General features: G+C 49.2%; 1 protein-coding gene across 11 annotated transcripts in view; it reads left to right on the plus strand.

The window, feature by feature from the left end:
* Nucleotides 1-17,557, plus strand: part of WDR59 (WD repeat domain 59) — a 50,264-nt gene extending 32,707 nt beyond the window's left edge. For 2 of the 11 annotated variants that reach the window (XM_035898711.1, XM_035898709.1), the window contains exons 19-27: nt 1,682-1,738; nt 7,756-7,889; nt 9,358-9,439; nt 10,837-10,949; nt 12,018-12,165; nt 12,260-12,332; nt 13,834-13,960; nt 14,425-14,567; nt 15,691-17,554. In XM_035898711.1, the coding sequence (XP_035754604.1) occupies nt 1,682-1,738; nt 7,756-7,889; nt 9,358-9,439; nt 10,837-10,949; nt 12,018-12,165; nt 12,260-12,332; nt 13,834-13,960; nt 14,425-14,567; nt 15,691-15,926 (1,113 nt within the window). In that variant the 3' untranslated portion in view covers nt 15,927-17,554. The other 9 variants (XM_035898708.1, XM_035898712.1, XM_035898707.1 and 6 more) reach the window with 9 other exon arrangements.
* The last annotated feature ends 46 nt before the right edge of the window (nt 17,558-17,603 follow it).

Genomic DNA, 17,603 nt, shown 5'->3' on the forward strand with positions numbered 1-17,603 from the left:
TTCCTGTGGTCATTTAAATGTGTGTTTATATGTGCACACACACACGTATATATCTTTCTCACTTTTTATTCACACATGTACACTCCTCCTTTCTTCCTCCCTCTTTTTCACTCCTCAGAAAAAAAGCAGAATAGTAGTCAGCAGCAAGGAAAAGCTGTATCTATCCTGTGGCAGTGCTATCAGTGTTTCAAACCTGGTTGTTTCTTAAAGCAAGTGCCATGGCTGTGGTTTTTCTGCTCCCCCCCCTCCACCCACCCCCCCAGTTCGAGGGTCGTGCCAGTGGGGACCTGGGGAGAGCTCAGCCTTGCCTGAGCTTGTACACAGGAGTGGTGACAGCGGTGTCCTCATGCTTCCTATCGGGGAATTTGGCAGGGCTTGGGAACTGCTGTTTCTCAGGACATCCCTCAGGCTTTGCAGGTTGCAGACCTCTCAGACTTGCAGCATGTGGTAGTGTAGGCTGGCAGCAGTGGCTGCCTACAGGAGAGTAGGACTTTGTGAGAGGACCAAGCTTAGTTTTGCTTCTTCTCCACTACACTGAATTCCCTTCAACTAAACCCTTTTCTCCTTCTCTTGTGAGGCCTGGTGGAGGAACCTGTAGCCCAAGGCTGCAGTCTTCTCCTCTCTCTTTCTGTGGGACCCTGCAGCCAGCCTCACCCCTTGGCTCCCTGATTTCAGTGTTTTCCCAGCAGTGAGATGGAAGGGAAGGCAGATGCTGAAGGCATGGCTGATGGTCCTGACTTCCAAGCATCAGCTGGAAATAAATGTGAAATACATTGCACACAACGCATATTTTTATTGTGTTGGCTCTTACACAACTATAACAGAATTTTTTTCTTCCAAGTGAGTGCACAGTAATGTGCTTTGAGAGGTTCCATTTACTGTTGCTATAATACTGTGTTGAGTACTTAATGAATTGTCTGCAAGTTTGTAATGAAAACCTACTTTGGAGCTATTCTGCATAGTCAGTCAGTGAATTTGATTGCTTGCTCAACCTGAACGAGTTCCTCAACCCATAATGACAATTTCCACATGGCCCTGCCAAGTAGCAGGGTCTCTACATCCCTTCTAATATCCTGACATTTTATTGTTTAAAATGAAAGTGAACAGGTGCAGCGGTTCCAGTGAATGAAGTCCTGAAGGATGCTGGATGTTAAAGGGGGACCTGAAGTAAGGAGGAGTGTTTAGCTTCTTGCAGATTTCTGTGCCATGGCGCTGGACAGCTGTGTTAAAAATGATGCAGTTTGCACTTAGCTGCCTTCCTCTGCAGCCACAAGCAGTAAAATTGCTTAGAGTAGGAGCCTGGCATGCGGGGCACCAGGGTGTTGTCCTCTGCTCTGCGGTCAATTCATGGTTCAGTGCTTCTTGCAGTAATACAACTCTGTGTGGAAGACTTTACTCAGATTTGTGATTGCCGAAGTCTTCCACAGAGGCTGGTGTGGGGCACAGATCCAGCAGCCCTTGCTTTGCCAGGGCCATAGGTAATGTTGTACACTGCAACTGTGGTGTGGATGAAAGGGGGGATCGTGGTTTGCAACTGTTCATTGTGTAACAGAACCGTTGGGAACAGTGTTCTTTTACTCTGCTGGTTCAGGGCACTTTTCATTTCAGTTTATTTACCTTTGTCTTTAATTTTCTTGGTGTCTTTCTTCCCTTTTCCTGGGTATAACGTTTTCACATACAGATGTCTCCTCGCTCTGCCCGGCGACGTTGGTCCATACAAGCAATTAACGACTTCCCGGTACTGTGCGCTGTGCTAATACTGTCCTTGATATAACCCTGTCTTCTGCCAAAGGGCCCAAGAATAAAATGCCACCTGCCTGCCTTTGAGTAACCTGCACAGAAGTGGGGGACTTGCACTCCACGCAGGGCCTAGGGCTTCAGTAAGAGTGAACGCATGTGTAAGTGGACAGGAGCAGACACTGATTTGCAGGGTACAAATACTGACCTACAACATGCCTATTTTACCTGGCCTAGCAGTCAGGAAAGGGTGCCAAGGGGTAGTTTGAAGTGTAAGAAAAGATCAACCTCTTAAGAAACAGAGTGCACTGCAGAGGAGCTGAATGATTATTATGCATCATCAACCAACTGATGACACTGACATTAGAGCACCTCATTTCTGAAAAAGATAAAGCCTCACTGGAGAGGGAGGATCACTTAAGAGCTGTGGAAGGAACAAACCGGTTGAGTTGCTGACAACGATCTGTCATCTCATTAAAACGAGCTGCCTGTTCTCAGTGCAATGCACCATAAAGTCTTATTTTCCTGGAGCAATATGTAGAATTTCTCCTTAATTTGTGATCTTCTCCCAGCCCTTGGAATCACACCACCCTGCATTCAGTTTGAGTGGTTGTGCTTCCAGCCACCCTGGCAGGTATTCCCTCCTCCTGACACCTGCCCTTCCCAGACGGCTTTGACAGTCGTTTTCCATTCGTCTGGTCCACGTGTCCCTCAAGCTTGAACATCGTTCATGTGAACATCTCGATGATATCAGCGTTGCTCAAGCTGTGCTGTAAATTTGGGCAATTACTATCTCATCACTCATCTGCCAAGCGCAGGCAAAGCTTAGAAAACTCCATTTCAATTTAAAGATGATCTCTTTAGGTCCGTTTTTCTTAGCATCTGTGTGAACAGCTAGTTTTTCACAGCTGCTGTCCTTCATGCTATCTCTTCATAAGACAGCAGGGAATGAAATAGAATCCTGTAACACCTAATTTAACTTGGTATAATAGGATCAAGCCTTCCTAATTACAACAGCTCTAAGACTATACTAGCAAATAATAGGTGAAAGAAACCAGAAGTAATTTACTTGACTCCATCAAGGCCTTTTGCAAAGAGCTAATAAAGAAATGTGAGCAGCGGAAGCAAGAAATGAAGTTCTGTCTTGGATCAGGAACAGACTGAAAGAAAGAAAACCAAGCAAGGAACGTGCCAGCTCGTGGTATGGTAAGTTGTGGTGCACAAAGGGCCACAGTTTAATTCCCTTACCACTGGCTTGGAAGGAAGAGTAAGCAGTGATGTGATAAAGTTACAATTTTGTGTAACGTATGCTTAAAAATGATAGATGGATTAGTCCGAGCCTCGAAGGATTGATTGTGTTTGTGGATAACCTTTGGAAGAGGCTAATCATGCTCTCTAAAGTGGGCGGCAGTGCCCAAGGCCGAGATGCAGGCATGCACGAAGAGAGATGTGGATTATTTGTGCAGATCAAGTGCCTTCCTTCTGGAAGAAATGCTCAGCATTGTTTGAGGTGCTCAGGGAAGCATGAGCTTCGCAAGTCTAGAAGAAGGAATAATTCTTCCTTTCTAGGTAATGACTAGCCTCCGCTTCAGAAATGTCATCTATTAATTGATGGAAGCTATAAAGAAATATTCCTGCTATGGGGCACTTGATTCAAAAATGCCTCAGATTTTTTTAGCCCCTTTGTGGAAGGCGCCTGCTACTGTGGGAAGTGCTAGAAATAGTAAATGTTGATTATTTTTAAGAGAAAATCCAGGCAGTGCTGCGTGACCTGCATGGGGGAGTTAATCTGTAGGCAGTTGTTCAGAATAAAGGAGTGGAGCTTTCTCCAAGGAGGCAGCAATTTTCAAATTTTATTTAAAAAAAAAAAATATTAGAAGCAGCTTGAACCTGACTTTGAGCAGGTTTAAATCTTTATTTTGTAAATGCCATATTGCAGCTTAATCTTTGGCATCAAGTCTGTTCCCTTCTGTCTGCAACCTTTCCCTTTGCCCTCCTAACACCAGTTTATACCACGAACCCTGAAATTTTGCATATGCTTACGCGAAACAGGCGCTTTACATTTCCCGATGCTACTTACAGCACTGCCTGCCTCAGCAGGATCCAAAGACACGCACACACCCAACTGTTCAGTATCCTTTCCGAGCAGGCATGCAGCATTTTTAACTGCTTCTGCTGAGTATGCAGTGATGATGGTGGTTGCTACGAAGCAGTTGGTGGCTTATTCTTGGGCTATCTGTTTCTACATGTAACCCATTTACTGCCATCGTTATCACCTCAGATTGCAGCAAATTACAGCCTTGGGTATGGTAGTGCAGGTGCAGGATGGCTTTTTTAGTCATTATTCAGTGCTGTTCCCCGCTGTCGCCTCCAACCCCATGATTTGTCATAAATGCTCTGGTTTCTTTCCTTTGGGTGCTCTGAGAAACTAATGAGTCTTAATTTGCTATCACTGTAGCTATTTTCTTTCTTTTCTTCCTCTCCTCAAACTCTCAGGAGCAGCTGGGTAGATGCAGTTCTCCTTGGCGTGGATTCTAGGCTGCAGAAAGAGCTAGAAATGCCTGGGGCAGTGCAGAAGACCTGTGCCTTTGACCTTCAGCTGGCGATAGTTAACTTGGTGCACGCGTGTTGATTTCTGCTTCAGCTCCAACCATTACGTTCCCTGTTCCCCCTGGTGACCTGTGCTGCAGCCCCTAGGAAAAGACTTATTTTCTGTTCTACCCTAATGCCCATGAGCCTCAAAGACACCTTTTGATAACACCATGGCAGGAGCTTCTCCTGGGAGAATAGGTGAAGCAGAAGGAAGAGAGGAACCTTGTTGTGGACCTTGGCCAAACAGACCCGAGCTAGAGCTCTCCTTGCTTCTAGTAATCCCTGTTAAAAGTCCTCAAAATACTGCCTAGTGGAGAGCTACTCCTGTAATTAACGCCAGCAATTATTTAGTTCAAAGTGGAACTTCTGCTGTCCGTGGTGATGAGCTTTACCTCATCCATGATGGTTCCCGTACTTCTGACCATAGTTTTTTCTAACTCTTTGTAGCTGAGGCAAACCTGAACTGCAGAAAAACCCAGACATTTTTAATAGTGACTCTACATGTGGCTTTTATGATTTTCTTTTGTCACAGCTCAAGGGGCTGGAGGCAGTGGTCATGGAAGTGTAGTGCTGGCAGGGCATGCGGTCATCAACTGACTCTACTCCAGGAGCTGCACCAGTAAAGAATTAGGGCTTCCCTTTTTGCCAGTAAATAGGCAATGCTAAGAGGAAGAAAACAGGATGATTTTGCAGTGATTCCAAGTTTTCAGGGGGTTCCGATACATTTAGTGTCTTCATTTGTCTGGTGATATGCTATCAGCAAGCAGTGGAAACCATTCATGGGATCTCTTTTCCATTCTCATCCTCATTTGTTGTCGTTCTCCTCCAAAAACAGAACAAAAGTGACTGAATTACCTGTGCAAAGTGGTATGTGTTGTCCATGTTTCTAGTCTTTGAAATGCCTGTTGGGAGGCTTCTTCAGTCCGCTCTTGCAGAGGGCAGGAGCAGGTTGAATCTGTTCCCGATGACAGTGTGGAGAACCTGCCTCGGTCAGAGGGAACTCTCCATTGGCTGCGAGTCCTGGAGGCAGCTGGCTTACAGATGGTCAGGAGGTGGCAAGCTGCTCTCCAAATTACTTTGCCAAGCTCTAGAAGCCCTTGGCGATAGACCTGCAGAATGTGGTTCTGTGTCTGCAAGCGTGGGTTCAAATACCTGCTCAGACACAGCACAAATGACAGCTTTTGTTGTGAGAAGCCTGGTAGCCCTTCCAGGACAGTGCCTGAACATCTTACCCTGATGGCATGTCATTGGGCTGGGGCTCCCAAGCTTTGCTCAAGCTTTGTTTTTGGCAGCGTCAGCAGCTCCTCGCTGCACCTAGGAAACAGCATTTGGCTGCCCTGACAAGGAATGAGGTACAGGTGCCACTGTTATTTGGAAACCTTGTTATAATACAGCCCACATCCTTCAGCATGGGAAGGGTAGCTACGTTTTTAGGTGTTATCAAAAGAGGTATAGTCTGCCCGACGGCCCGAGAGCCAGAGCTGATCCAGAGAGTACCTTGATTAGGAGCTGATGGGCTTGAAGAGAGTTTGGTCTCCCACCTGACCATGTCCTAGCTACGTCCCACTGCACAGCGTGACTGCTTCAGATCAATACTGTAGGCAAATTCTGCTTGGATGAATTAGGACTTGAGGGGATGTGGCAGAGAACAGAATCACGCCCTGCTCAGCCAGCTTTTCCATAGCACCGAATGCTGGCAGCCCCGTTCCCACCAGCGGTTGGCAGCACGCACACTCTGCTCCTCTTTACTCTGGGGAGCAGTGGAAGATCAGGGGAACTGGTGATGTCACGTGGGGATCCCTGGAGGAGGAAAAATACACCTTCACCTCCTTGAAGTCTGAAACACCACCTTTGCTTACTGTCAAGCCTGTGCTCGAGCCTCTGAGCCTCAGTCACCCAGCATCCACAGCGACCTCAGGAGCACGTCCTTTTTACTTCGTGTGGTAGTACACTCAGCATGGCAAGACCTCCCCAGCATGTTGGCCTAAGCTTGGGCGAGGCAGGCAGTGAAGGAGGAGTTAATTTCTTAAGATTATTAGGTTTTTGGGTTGGGTTTATTTATCTTAAGGGCATTTTGTGTCTGTGATAAGCCTGCCCAGGTTCTCACAGGACTGCATGGTCATGGTTGAAGGCAGTTTGGCACCCAGCCGTCCCAGAGCTGGCCTGACATCCACAGTAGAGGTAATCGTACTTTTGCAGGTGAAAGACTTGCCCTCCCTGTAGCCCAGCCTGCTCTTTAGGAGCACCAGTGCGTTGCCTGTGTGAGCTCTGCCTGCCTCACAGAGCCATCAGCACAGGGGCTTTTTTGCTGGCCCCTTCAAAGGGGTTGTTCTGCTTCAGATAGGGGTGTAGGAAGCCCCACCACAAGTGTCTCCAGCCACCCTCCATGACCAGGAGACACTTCTGCGTGCGTGTCCATGTGTCAGTCAGAGAACATACCACTGGGGAGCAGCATTGCAAAGCGTCCTTCGCTGCGCTTAGGAGCCCTGTGCAGCAGCCAGTGCTTCCCTCGGTAGAGCTCCAGTGCCTTCTGCCTGTCATGCTGCCGCACAGCCTCGCATCCCTCCTGCTCGGCCTCCTAGAGCGAGGAGCTGGAAGAGGCCAGGATACCAGCCAAATACTCTACAGTGTTTTGTACAGCCAAGGTAGCTTTATGCAGCTTGGCATTAAGATGGCAAATTACGGGGAGTATTTGGGAATCTTGGCTTCTTGGTTTTGTTCCCTTGTGTTGATTCCTCTCCTTTCTTCTCCCCCCCACCCCCCCCACTTATGTCCTGAGCCAGCTGTAAGTAGCTGTGAGCATGGTAGCTAAGGATCCTTGCTAGGAAAACTTGGGCCCTGCTTTATCATCTGCCAGTTTTTTATTTAAAGCTGTTGATAAAGCAGGAGGTGGGAGCCCTGTCCTGATGCTAAACAGGGGTGTACTCAAAACACTGAAAGGAGAGACCAAAAGAGACCGTCTGGAGCTGCCAGCTTGCCCTGAAGGCTGAGGCCAAGCAGAAGCTGCCTCCCACATGTCTCTGTGCTGACGTTGGCTGAAGTCAGCGGTGGTCTGTGTGCAGAGGGTTCCCAGACCAAACCTCTAATGAGAACGATAATTGAACGGTCCTCCTGCCAAACCTGCCCAGGTTTGATTGGCATCCCGATGCTGATTTGTTCTCTTACTGGCTTTCACAGGGGAACTCACAAAATACTTTTTGAGTGAGTTTGACCTTGAGCTCGCTGCCTTGACCTGCTTTTCACTTCCTACAGATGGAGATGCTTGTTCTCCTGGGCATGTCATGGATGTTTTCCAGGGTAACACAGAGCCTTCTGAAAGGCAGGTTTGGGTGCTGCTTGCATTATTCCTGACCCTAGTGCTTTGTTCCCTGGCCCAAGAAGCCTGCTGTCCTCCTCCCCAGTAACACGTTGCCATTTGTTCTGCAGAAATCAAGGAGGTGGAAAAGCAAACGAGAAGGGACAGATGCCAACAACCGACCCATCAAAGCTGCCGGGAAAGTTATTATCCAAGATATTTCCTGCTTGCTGCCTGTCCACAAGCTGCTGGGGGAGCTCTACATGTGAGTACGGGCTGGCAACCTTTCCCAAATGAAAGCAGCCAGCTTTGGCCTTGCTGTGCTTTAATCCTGGAATCTGTCAGCACTGATCTTTCCATGTTTCATTACCTCCTTCCTCTGTTCTTGCCTTGCTGCTTTTTTATGGTATCCCTCTCTGCCCTCTGTGAGAGGGGAGTCATCTTCTATAAATCTGAAAAATGTGATGGAAAAAAATTGTGATGGGATACTGTACACAGAGTTTGAGCCAGTGCTCCAGCATCATCACTGCAGGTTCAGGTTTTCAGCAGCTAAAGAGAGAAATTATCAGTACAAATTCTTTTTCAAATCTCACATTAAACTCCACACTTAAATGCACAGGCTTAAAAATCCCAATAAATGCACATTCTCATACTATAAAGCTGTTATCAGCTCATAAAGCTTTTTAATTTCAGAAGTGTTTGGAGTGCCCCATTCACTTGGAGACTTGCTTGTACATGAACAGTGTCTGTACAGCGAGTTCTTCTGCTTTAATGGAAAGGATGGAGGAGTTCTGTTGGGTTTGTTTGGGCTTTTTTTGCTTTTTTTTCTTTTTTTTTTTTTTTTTTTTTTATAAACAAGGAGCTTCTTTTGCTAAACTGTCTAACTCTGATAGTTACAAAATCTTTGTTCCTGAGTTTTTGCTTCTGTAACTTTAGTATTGCTATCTTCACAGAATTTCCAGTCTATGGACATTCAGGGAAGAAGTAGGCTTCCCTTCTTAAAGGAGGGGGAAGAAAAGAGAGAGGAGAAATCTTCCTTCTGTCTTAGCTGTATTATTAAAAAGAACATTCTTTAAAAAGACCCATTGGGCCTTTCTTCTCTGGATATCTCGTGTAAACAGCCTGACCCTTTTCTATTTGCTGTAAGATCTTAAGCAGTAGAAGTGTCAAGTGTCTCAGGAAGATTTCTGACGATAAGCAGGAAAGCCCACGTGGGTTTCCTCAGCCCACCTTGCCAGCCTCTCGGAGACTCCCTGGTGGGTGTGTTATCCTACTGGGGAACAGACTGAAGACCAGCCTGTTTCTCCACAGTGTACCACTGTCTCCCTCCAGGTCAGTCGGAGCAGACCAACAGGCTGAATGGGAACAGGACAGTGTAACTGATGGCACCAGCTTCTAGGGACAGAAGTGAATCTTGCCTTGGTGGTATCCTGGCACGAGTTTGGTCTGATATCTCCTTGGAAGCAGCACATCTTGGGATCAATCCCAGCTAGTCTGGAGCTAAACTTGATGTGCAGTGTGTTAGGGAAGTTGAACAGTGGGAGCTGCCAGAGGATGGCAGTGATCCCTGAGTAATAGGGGGAGGAAGGGATGCGATCCTGGCCATGCTCGCAGGCTCATACTAACCTGGAAGTTCTGGGCTACTTGCTGCTGGCAGTACCACTTTCCCCCATCCCTCCCCACCTTCGTAGGTAATGTGCCAACCAGAGCTGAGCTGTGTCCTTTCTTTTTAGACTGAATGTGAATAATATCCAGGAGACTTGCCAGAAGAATGCTGCCTCAGCCTTGGCGGTGGGACGGAGGGATCTCGTGCAGGTACTACGTTGAATCAGACCTCTTCCTCAGCATGCTGTGCTACCCTCAAATGGCTTGTGCTGACACCTCAGTACCCCAACAGCTGCCTGGGGTCAGCAGTTGTTCCAGGGAGTCTCTGGTTGGTGAACCGAGGCCTGTAGAACAGCCACGGAGGTGGTCTCTACCTCATTGACTCTTGGCATCGAGAGATTCCTTCCCAGGGCTGCAAGCAGATTGCGTTACACCCTTTGCCAAACTGAGCGAAGCACATTTTTCAGGGAATTCCTGCAGGCAAAGTGAGGAGTGCAGCCTACTTTTGAGTCAGCAAATGGAGTAACTGTTCACACAGTTGCCTAGCTGCTGTCAGCATTTTGATCTGTGATTTTGTCTTACTTATGTAATTGTTCTCCTTGTTTGGTATTCATCTGTGCTGGCACTGGGTGCTAACTGCAGCTAGCTTCTCCCCAAGAGAGCCTGAACACTGGGACCCAGCCCCAGAACAGGGCTGGCCACTTACCTTCATCTAGCAGTAGGAGAAAAATGGCTATTTTGGCCCATCCTTTTCCATGTGATTAGTCCATTGCAAGAGGCAGAACATCTGACAGGCCTGAGGAGTGCCTGAGAGAGATGGGAGTGGGCTGGCGCTGCCAGAGGAGCCTGTGCACCTGTCCTGAGTATTTGGCTCTTCCTAGATGTGGGTAGGCAACATGCATAGGCTTACCTGATCTAAGCAGAAGCAAACTCAAGCTGTTGTCTTGCTGCTTGGTGGGTTCTGCTAGACCAGGAGAGAGAAGGTAGGTCTAGTTCCCCTTTGTGCTTCATCTTGCTGTCTGGTTCGCCCACGTTGGATCAGAGCTCAGGTGGAATAACTTCAGCAAGATTCCTCTGACATACCTCTGTTTCTTCCTTGTTTTTCCCTGTCCTGTGTTACTCTAGCCTGTATTGCAGCTTGCCTTGTTCCTAGCAGACACGGAGGCTTGAGTTGCAGATTACATGTAAGATGGGCTCTGTAACAGTGTAGAAAGTGGCAATTTTTCCATTCCCTTTCTGTGGTCTCTTGTACTCAGCCCTGTCCTTGTTTCAGCATCTCTCCTGTTTCTTTCTCTTTGGTTTCACAGTGAGCAGCTGTGGGGCTACTGACAGGTCTGTTAGACTATAGACTATTCTTCTTCAAAGTTTAACCCAAACTCAAAGCAAGTGGGACAGGGAAAGCTTCGGGTTTGTGTTATTCTATACATCATTTGTGACACAGAGGCTGAAACTGTTCCCCCTGCTGCCAGGAAAAAAAAGAAAAAAAAAGGAAACCAAAAAGCAAGCTCCATTATTATCTGTCTGTGAGTGTATTTGTGCACACCTATGCCCTGGGAGTGTGGTTATTTCTAATTGTAGCTTTGATGCTTTTCCTTCCTGTCTGCCAGGTTTGGTCACTGGCCATGGTAGCCACTGATCTCTGTCTTGGACCGAAGTCTGACCCAGATTTGGAGATACCTTGGGCACAACATCCATTTGGACGTCAATTACTGGAGTCCTTGTAGGTGTCTGAACGCCGGGGAGGGGTTGGGGAATGTCACTGAAGCAGAGCCCTCCATAACTATATACATTGTACAGCATCGTTTCAGGCTTGGAATAGTGCCACAGCTTGTATTTTTTTCCCCCTCTCTCAAGCCTGAGATGCAGTGAGAAGGGAAGCTGCAAGTGTGTTTATGACATGCAGGAGGCAGCATTTGGCCTCCCATCTAGCACCCTGGTTGTCTTTGGCTAACATTAAGCAATAAGGCAAGGTGCAGCTGGAGTTCTGCTTTCCAGCATGCCCACAGTGCCTGACTGGGAGGTGTTCTGCTCCCCACCTCCTAAATGAGTGTGTCGGTGTAGCTGATTTATTCATCTTCATATCCACTGTTGCCATATAGCATTACTGGGAAATCATTCCAACTGGTCTGAAAGTCAAGTGTTAGCTGCAGCTGTCCTGTGGACAGGAGGGGACATAATTAGTAATTGATATTATCTGTTGATAGACCCTATTTGGAGGCACAGGATTTGTGTGGTGTATATTGCATTCTTTTGCTTGACCCAGCTCTTTCCTGCTGTGTGGCAGCAGTGGCAGGGGAGCACAGGTTGGTTTTCGTCGCTCTCAGTCTTCAGAGCAATCCAGGAACTTCATAGCCATCCAGAAAACTTGTGGTGAGGTTTTGCCTTGAAATCTAGATGCAGGATGTTTGCATGTAGAGGGTTTTGTCAAAAAGACATTTTGGCCAGGGGTGAGTCTGATGGCTCCAGCTTTACATCCAGTTAAAATCAGTTCTGTGGACTTTGTTCCTGAAGCTGCACAAACTTTGGATAATCAGGCCACGAGTACTGCTGGATTCCCATCTTTCTCCCGCCTGTTAGGCCACGAGTGTTTGCAGAAGGAGGACTTGGCTCCTCAAAGGTGTGACAGAAAAGACAGCCCAGTCCTGCAGAGCGTGTATGCCTCCTGTGGGCAGTAATGTGACCCAAACTGATTTATGCAACAACCTTGAAATCTGTTGCCCTGGAGTCTCGATGCTTTTGCCACTGGACTCTGCCCAGTCTCATCCTGTCTGTCTTTTTAATTTCCCAGGCTGGCTCATTACTCGCAGCTCCATGATGTGCAGACCCTGGCCATGCTGTGCAGCGTGTTTGAAGCTCAGTCCAGGCTACAGGGGTGCCCAAACTCCTATGGCCCCTTCCCTCAGCGTGCCTCCACCCTGGCCTCCCACAGCCGATACGTATGATCGCCATTTCTTTCCCGTTTGTCCTGGATATCTTGGAACATATCCACCATGTAGATTACATGATTTCCTTTCCTTTGCCCCTCAACAGCCGAGCTTTACTTCCTCTGGCTCCTGTTCCAGCATGTCAGATCCTGGACTTGGCACCGGCGGCTGGAGCATAGGTACTGAGACCTGGGTAGTAAATAGAGGAATCTGCCTGCCTTCTGGCCTAGGTTTTAGATGGCTCCTGCAGTGGGGAAGGAAGGGAGTTAGTACTGGCTGTGATTGCGGATGTGCTCTGCCAGAGCAGCTTTCTGGGGTTTGGCCAACGGGATGTGACTCCCTGAGCCAAGCTTGCAGTAACCGTGTTGATGCTCCGGCAGTCCTGCCCCTTCTGACTTCTGTAGCGTGCTGTTCAACTGTGAGAAACCTAACAAATGCCCTAGACATACTGAGCTAGGCCCCTGGACTGCAGGTTAACCCAGAGCCAAGAGCTCCCACTGCTGCCTTTTTCCAGTTGGAGACAAGTAAAGAGACCAGTTTGTACCATTTTGTTTCCAGCCTGGCTATAGCAAGCACTCGGGGCAACTAAGTGTCCTTGGGTAAGCTTTCCACAGCTTTGCACACTTTGAGGATGTTATCCATGCCAACCCCTCCTGATAATTTCCTTGTTCTTCATGTGCCTGGAAAGGGCTCCCAGGATTAGCTGCTCCATTACCTGCCCAGGGATCAAGGTGAGGCTGGCTGGCCTGCAGTTCCCTGGGTCCTCCTTCTTGTCCTTTTTGAAGACAGGAGTGACATTTGCTTTCCTCCAGTCCTCAGGCACCTCTCCCAAACGCCATGAGTGTTCCATGATTATCGAGAGTGGCCTCACAGTGTCATCAGCCAGCTAATCCCACAGGGCTCTGGTAAAAAAGCAATGCTGTACTTTCTTCTGCCACTGGAAAAATAGCAGCAGTTGGGAGGGCTGGGTTCTCAGTGGCATGAACACCCACGGGCCTAAGGACACTTTCTGCTGAGCTGCGAAGGTGTCAAAGAGAAGTCACTCTTACAGGCTCCAGTGTCAGAGTTGAAGCTGTTGGCTGATTCCTAGTGATACATGTGGCCTTGGGGCAGCACCAGCCCCATTAGCACCAAAGCTGTAACTTTTCAGTGCGATATTGAGGCATCTGTGACACGGGGAAGAGTGGAGAATGGGGGTTAACAGAGCTGATGTTGTCTTATAGCGGTTATTAGCAGTCTTCTCCTTGCCCCCGGGGCAATAGCTTACGTACAGAGGCCCCTTTACGTAACAGCAGCCCTGGTGATGAGAGTCCTCCCTGCCTAGGAAAGAAGAGCCCAGGCCTGCTGGGGATAACGTTCCCAAGCAAACTCCATGGGATTGACTCCCTGGATACCTTTTGCCTAAAGGGGAAGGCAAAAGGGACTCCTCCATGTTGGATTTCTCTGCCTGGCAATCCCCATTCCCGTCCTGTCACCAGAAGTAGGAGCGCTGGCCAGTAGAGGTTGGCACTTAGTTTTCTGAGGTGGGGCGGTGTTTGCAGGAATGCACAAGGTGACACAACCACGTCTTAGAGAGAAAACTGGAGTGTGCGAATGCCTCCTTCCCCATCCCGGTTTTGACAGGGTTGTACTGAGTGCTGTCCTTTCTGAGTTACGCTCACAACCTTTTGGTGCTTGCAGCAAACAAAGACATGGAGCAGGCCTCCACTCCCTGGTGTGAGTCTTCTCCAGATGACTTCCGCTACGGAAACCTAATGTATCCCGATCATCGGGAGCGTGAGAAAGACCAGCATGAGAAAAACAAAAGGTAGGTTATATATAGCGTGCCTCGGGGGTATTCAGGGATGCTGTGCCCAGGTCAGCAGGAGCTCTATAGCCAAGACTCTGTTGATGCTGTGAAAACGAGAAGGGAAGTAGCACACCTGCTCCTAGACCTTTCATTCAGGTAGTCACTTGGAGAAGCTTCATACTGCAGATCAGCTCTGCTGGGATTGCGTGTGATACACCTGTAAGTGGCCATGGACTACCCTCTGCTACCATGATACCTCTGGTATCCCTCTGGGGTAGTACACCTGTTTGTCACACCCCTTGCGTGTAGAACAAGTGAAGGCCAGACCCACTAGTGTTCAGCAGTGTTTCAGCAACACGTGGGAAGTAATCCGCTGCTCTTCTAGCAATGTGAGCTGGTTGCATAGGCATCGCTGGGAGAGGATTGCAGCCAGAGTCTCGGAGAGTCAGTCAGGTGGATGACAATGCTGTTTGTTCCTCTAGGCTCCTGGATCCGGCCAACACTCAGCAATTTGATGACTTTAAGAAGTGCTATGGAGAAATCCTTTATCGCTGGGGCCTGCGAGAGAAGCGGGCTGAGGTTCTGAAGTTTGTCTCTTGTCCTCCTGATCCCCACAAAGGAATTGGTGAGTCCCTGCTTCGGTCTGCTCTGGCTGCCCGGGCAGAGACACGGTTCTGCCTCAGGGGCTTAGGAACATGCAGGCAACAGGTGGGATGAAAAGCGTCCATCGATCTGCCCAGAGGTTAGCTCTGCCAGCAAATGGTTTTAGCTTCTTCGCAGCTCGGGGTGGAGACGAGGCTGGCAGATGTTGGTTCAAGGGCTTTGTGGACTGTAATGTCTCTCCAGCGAAGCTGGAAACGCACGCACTGCTGTGCGAGCAACGTTCAGCTATTTATGCCGATGGCTGTTCTTTACTCCCTCTGAGAAGAAGAGTCCAGACATGCACTGTTCTAATCTCAGATTCTGGGCTGAAGTGTCCTTACAGTGCACGCGCAAAATTGCAAGATCTCTAACTGCGGGTGAGCTAGCCAAGAAACAGGCAAATAGGCTGTTTCTTCCCAGATATTGCCAGCAGCATAGCTACCCAGAGCTGCTGCTTAAGGTCAGCTTCTGTCTTCTTCCTAGGCCTCTGGGAAAAGACGCACTTACCTGGGAGGACAGAAGCGGGTGAGAGATGCCAGAGAATCAGCAGTTGCTTGCTTAGCTCTTGTTACAGCCTCACTTTGTCACCAAGGACTCCTCCTGGAGGGAAAATCGGTGACTTCGAGCGCTGCCATTGCGCCCCCCCCCCCCAGCTAATAGCCACGACACTGATACAGCACGCTTCAAGTGCGCTCTGTGCTCTCTCCGTGATGAGAAGCAAAGGCCATTCTCATTTGCTTCATAGTGGTGTGAGGCAGATGAGACCAGCAGGAAGCCTTCATCTCCGCAGCACGTCTTGGTGTGTCCCAAGAGCGAAATCTGACACACATTCCCAGCCAACAGCAGTTGAGCTGTCAGGGGAAGCAGTGGGCCAGTCTGTGCCCTGGCACGCCGATTGCCCGTGTCTTTGCTCCCATATGGAGACCAGACTAAGCCCTCTATAAGATACCATTCTCCCACCCTGCAGGAGATTTGAGGCAGATCCCTTGGGCATTGGGTTCAGGGGACTCATCCATCAAACGGGGCGGGGGCTATGTTCAGGGCTTCTTTTTCCACGATTCTGCCAGTGCTAATTGTCTTGCTCTCCGTTTCTTTCCTCCGGACAGAGTTTGGCGTGTACTGCAGCCACTGCCGCAGCGAGGTGCGCGGCACCCAGTGTGCCATCTGCAAGGGCTTCACCTTCCAGTGCGCTATCTGTCACGTGGCGGTGCGAGGCTCCTCTAACTTCTGCCTGACCTGTGGACACGGAGGCCACACCAGCCATATGATGGAGTGGTTTCGCACCCAGGAGGTGTGTCCCACGGGCTGTGGATGCCACTGCCTGCTCGAGAGCACCTTCTGAGCAGCGGTGGCAGCGGGGTGCCCATGAAGGGGATTTAATATTTAATTCCCAAGCCATGTTGAATTGGCTCTGCTCCATGGTGTCTGGAGGAGATGCCACAGGGAGCTGAAGCAGGATGTCCTGGCGGCACGCCGCAGTGACGTTTACAAGTGCTTCCAGTATTCCTACACTTCCCAGGGTTGCTTTCAGACTGATTTGACTATATTCCCCATGTCCATTGCTGGCGATGGATGCCAGACAAAATTGCTCGCTCTCCTGCAGAAGGGTGTGTGAATATTGGCTTGTCTCCATTGGGATGAGGAGGTGTTAAAAAGCTCCTTTGGAAAGGGCTTGCCTGGCAGCACCATACTCGCCCCAGTTACATAATGTCTTTCCAGGTGCCCCCTTACAGGGGCTTGAAGGGAGCAACATAGTCGTCCTTGCACAGTTAAGGCAGAAATAATTCTCCAACAATAGTGAGCTCTGAAGGCGAACTGTAAAACTGCACTCAAAGAGCGAAATAGTCCATGGGACTGTGCTCAGAGTTACTTTTGGAAGCAACAGGGTCCTTATTTCGAATGGCTGTTTACATTGTTCAGATTACCCTGTAAAGCAAGAGAATGAAACAGCGTTTTTCAGGATTACTTCCTAAATAGCCTCCTACTCGCCGGTCGGTATCTGCGGCTGGTGCGAAGAGCCCAGCCCTGCGCCCAAGGGATTAGTTGCTTTCTTCCAGCAGTTTCAGTACCATTATTCTTAAGGTGTCTCCATCTCCTCCTCTGACTGGGTGATAGAATGCACTTTAACTTGCCTGTCCCTGCCTTGTCAGTGACATGTCCTGGTGACTGGGGAAAGGCATCTGCCTTTTGAGTTTGGGATCCACACGGTGTTTCCAAGGGTGTTTCGGAAAGTCCTCGCTTCCTTACTGAGAAAACACAAGGACACTTGCTCCCTGCAACTCCTTTTGGATGTTTTCTCCAGGCTCTATGGGGAAAATCAATGAATAATTTGAGATTGGCTGCCAGTGCACTCAAGCTTCAAGGCTCCTGAGCTGGGAAAGCAGCAATTTCTAGGGGAAAAGGGGTTTTGGAAGGGTGGTGGGATTCACGGAGGCAAAAGGTTTTGTGCCTTTTCTCCCTGTGGAGCTTCAGTTGGAGAATGTACTAGATCAATCCATCTGTTTGGGGCTGTTGCCTGCTGGGTGCTCCCATCCCGGGGACGCTGCTGTGGTTTTGTGCACACCCTGAGCGTGCGGCTGGTGCCTCTCCTGAGCAGGCTTCAGCCTGAGCTTTGGTTTTTGGGCAAATGTGTGGTCAGGGATGAGCCGGCTGGAGTTACCCCCGCCCCGCGCTGGCGCTGCTCCCTTCCTCCCACACTTGCCTGCTGAGCAGGGCCACGTGCCGTGCCCGTTCCCAGCTCGGGTTGTGGGATCCTGCTGTGGAATAAACAGATAGTGTATCTTAAACATTAAAATTATTTTTTTAAGTGCTGTTCTGACAGACCTTGGTGTGGCTGTGCCAGTTCTCCCTTCGTGGGGAGCCCCCGGCAGCTCTCCCTCCCAGCGTGATGGTCGGTGTTGCATCCCCCCCGGGCACCCCACAGCCCTCTCTCTGCACCCCAAAGCGGGGGTACTGCTACAGATACCTGTGCCTGGTGGCAGCAGAGACCTCAGTGGCTGGGGGGGGCTCACTGGCTGCT

Source organism: Egretta garzetta, unplaced genomic scaffold (genome assembly GCF_000687185.1).
Source record: "Egretta garzetta isolate BGI_Z169 unplaced genomic scaffold, ASM68718v1 scaffold27, whole genome shotgun sequence".
NCBI lineage: Eukaryota > Metazoa > Chordata > Aves > Pelecaniformes > Ardeidae > Egretta > Egretta garzetta.